Source organism: Cebus imitator, unplaced genomic scaffold (assembly GCF_001604975.1).
Source record: "Cebus imitator isolate Cc_AM_T3 unplaced genomic scaffold, Cebus_imitator-1.0 Scaffold53, whole genome shotgun sequence".
NCBI lineage: Eukaryota > Metazoa > Chordata > Mammalia > Primates > Cebidae > Cebus > Cebus imitator.
Window position 1 is genome coordinate 3,202,850 of NW_016107368.1, and position 3,480 is coordinate 3,206,329.

A 3,480-nucleotide genomic window follows, 5' to 3' on the forward strand; every position below is an offset into this window, starting at 1 on the left:
AAAAAAAAAAAAAAAAAAATTCACACTTCTCTTCCTGCCAGCAGAGGTGTTAAAAATATATATATTTTGATAGAATTCACACTTTTGTGTAACCCCTTTCATGTGTACCAGGGTGGGTTTCTCCGACCAAAAGAGTACAATAGAAGTGATCCTACATCACTTCCAAGAGTTCATTATAAAAGACACCGTAGGCCGGGTGCGGTGAATCACTCCTGTAATCCCAGCGCTTGCGGAGGTCGAGGCAGGCAGATCAGTTGAGGTCAGGAGTTCGAGACCAGCCTGGCGAACATGGCGAAACCCTGTCTGTACTAAAAATACAAAAATTAGCTGGGCTTGGTGGTGCATGCCTGCAATCTCAGCTACTCTAGAGGCTGAGGCAGGAGAATCACTTGAACCCGGAAGGTGGAGGTTGCAGGGAGGCAGAGGTTGTAGTGAGCCGAGATCGTGCCACTGCACTCCAGTCTGGGCAACAGAGCAAGACTCAGTCTCAAAAAGAAAAAGAAAAAAGAAAAAAAAGGCCAGCGCAGGTGGCTCACGCCTGTAATCCTAGCACTTTGGGAAGCCAAGGCAGGTGAATTGCCTGAGATCAGGAGTTCGAGACCAGCCTGGCCAACATGGCAAAACCCTGTCTCTACTAAAAATACAAAACTTAGCTGGGGGTGGTGGCAGCTGCCTATAATCCCAGCTACTCAGGAGGCTGAGGCAGAAGAACTGCTTGAACCCAGGGGGCAGAGGTTGCAGTGAGCCGAGATTGCAACACTTCACTCCAGCCTGGGCTAAAGCGAAACTCCATCTCAAAAAAAAAAAAAAAAAAAAAAAAGGCTCACAGTGGCTGTAATCCCAGCACTTCGGGAGACCAAGGCGGGTGGATCACCTGAGGTCAGGAGTTTAAGACCAGACTGACTAACATGTCTGTACTAAAAATACAAAAATTAGCCGGGCATGGCAGCACACACTTGTAATCCCAGCTACTGGGGAGGCTCAGGCAGGAGAATCACTTGAACCTGGGAAGTGGAGGTTGCAGTGAGCCAAGATCGCGCCAGTGCACTCTAGCCTGGGCAACAGAGCAAGACTCCGTCGCCAAAAACAAAGAACAAAAACAAACAAACAAAAAACACTGTAGCTACCATCTTGATTATGGGTTATGTGCTCTCTCTCTGTCTCTCTTTCCCATAACATTTGCTCTGAAGGAAGCCAGTGGTCATGGCATGAGCAGCCTTATGGAGAGGACCATGCGGTGAGGAACTCAGCCAAGAGCCATGTATGACCTTGGAAGAGGATCTTGCTGTCCTGGCCAACATCCCGCTGCAAATCTACCAGGTGCATTCCCTGGATAGTCCAAGCTTTGTGAATCCCTCCACTGGAACCACTGGATCCCAGTACCTGAATCCTGAATCTTAGACTCATACTTGAAACACTGACTCACAGGAACACCTGGCTAAGCTGCTCCTGAGTTCCTGATGCTCAGAACATGGGTGAGATGATGAATGTGTGTCGTGTTAAGCTGTCAAGCTTTGGCAGGGGTAACTCGTCATGTGGCAATAGCTGACTAATATGTATGCACCTACATGTATATGATTTTGTTGGTTTTGGTTTGGGTTTTGGTTTTTGAGACTGGGTTCTCACTCTATCCCCATCCCCAGCTAGAGTGCAGTGGTATAATCATGGCTCACTGCAGCCTCAAACTCCCAGGTCAGGTGATCCTCCCACCTCATCCTCCGGAGTAGCTGGGACCACAGGTGCACACCACCATGCTTTTTTTTTTTTGAGATGGAGTCTCACTCTGTCTCCCAGGGTAGAGCACAGTGGCGCAATCTTGGCTTACTGCAACCTCTGCCTCCTGGGTTCAAATTATTCTCCTGCCTCAGCCTTCCAAGTAGCTGGGACTACAGACACATGCCACCATGCCCAGCTAATTTTCATATTTTTAGTAGAGACGGGGTTTTGCCATATTGGTCAGGCTGCTCTTGGATTCCTGACCTTGTGATCTGTCCACCTTGGCCTCCCAAAGTGCGGGATTACAGACGTGAGCCGCAGCGCCCGGCCTACTTTTTTTTTTTTTAGTGGAATTACAAATCTCGATTCTGTGAATAATGGGGTTTGACTTTATTTTCTCATGGACCAACCCCATCCTTACTTCTTTTTTTTTTTATTTTTTTTTAAGAGACCAGGTCTTGCTCTATCACCAAGGTTGGAGTGGAGTGGCACAATCATAGCTCACTGCACCCTCTAATTCCTGTGCTCAAGAGACCCTCCCCCTTCAGGCTCCCAAGTAGCTGGGACTACAGGCACACATGACCACAGCCGGCTAATTTTTTTAAATTTTTGTAGAAAAATTTCTCGATTTGCTGCTCAGGCCGATCTGGAACTCCTGGACTCAAGTGATCCTCCTGCCTCAGCCTCCCGAGTGGCTGGGATTACAGGCATGTGCCATCACACCCAGCTAATTTTTGTCATTTTTAGTAGACACAGGGTTTTACCATGTTGGTCAGGCTGGTCTCAAACTCCTGATCTCAAGTGATCCGTCCACCTCAGCCTCCCAAAGTGCTGGGATTACAGGCGTGAGTCACCACAACCGGCCCACAATTCAATGTATAACTATCGCATATTCATTGGTTTGGGGATCAGGAGGTGGACATTTGGGAGGAAAGGGGCTATCCCGCTGCCCACCACACCCAGCGAGGTCACAGGGGCGTCTGTGACTTCATCGTCCCCTAGGTCCCCCAGGCAACAACCCTGCCACTAGACATTCCCGCATGGTAGCTGGACCAGCAAACGCTTCTCAGGGATTTGAAGCCCAGTGTCCTAACTTCCTCCATGGGCTCTCCGCCTGGGGAACCTGAGAACCCTTCCTCAAGGATCCAGACGCTGTTTAGGAAGGTCAAGACCTTACTCACCAAACCCCCTCCTCCGCCCCCACCTCCGCCTCCAGCCTGCTCCTGGAAGCCTGGCTGTACACACATGTATGGGTACGTGTTTGGGCATATGCATGACAACAGTCTTGAACATCTCCTGTCACAGCAGGTGAGTTTTGGAAACACAGGTGTCCCAGCGCCTCTGGTCGGCCCTGCAGGGAGAGGCCAGGTTACCCACACCCTCTCTGGGGCCCACTCCCCTGCTAGCAGACCTAGAATTCCACCTTGAAGCAGGGCGAGGTGGGAAGGCAGGGTGCAGTGGTTCACACCTGTAATCCCAGCACTTTGGGAGGCTGAGGCAGGCAGATCACCGAGGTCAGGAGTTCGAGACCAGCCTGTCCAACATGGACAAAACCCATCTCTACTAAAAATACAAAAATTAGGCCTGGCACAGTGGTTCACGCCTGTAATCCCAGCATTTTGGGAGGCCGAAGCAGGCAGATCATGAGGTCAGGAGTTCAAGATCAGTCTGACCAAGATGGTGAAACCCTGTCTCTACTTAAAAAAAAAAATACAAGTCCGGGCGCGGTGGCTCAAGCCTGTAATCCCAGCACTGTGGGAGGCC

At 50.0% G+C, this 3,480-nt stretch overlaps 2 protein-coding genes across 3 annotated transcripts in view; both read left to right on the forward strand.

Moving 5' to 3' along the window:
- SLC25A23 (solute carrier family 25 member 23) overlaps positions 1–1,577 on the forward strand; it is a 25,544-nt gene extending 23,967 nt beyond the window's left edge. Inside the window, exons 10-11 of one of the 2 annotated variants that reach the window (XM_037738391.1) lie at positions 1,191–1,237; positions 1,321–1,577. In XM_037738391.1, the coding sequence (XP_037594319.1) occupies positions 1,191–1,237; positions 1,321–1,401 (128 nt within the window). In that variant the 3' untranslated portion in view covers positions 1,402–1,577. Of the gene's footprint in view, positions 1–1,190; positions 1,238–1,320 lie in introns of those variants that run through there. The other variant, XM_037738389.1, reaches the window with a different exon arrangement.
- A 952-nt stretch (positions 1,578–2,529) lies between these two features.
- The window catches only part of SLC25A41 (solute carrier family 25 member 41), a 10,370-nt gene continuing 9,419 nt past the window's right edge, over positions 2,530–3,480 (forward strand). The window contains exon 1 of the mRNA XM_017528310.2: positions 2,530–3,024. Within this exon, the coding sequence (XP_017383799.1) occupies positions 2,818–3,024 (207 nt within the window). The 5' untranslated portion in view covers positions 2,530–2,817. The remainder of the gene's footprint in view (positions 3,025–3,480) is intronic.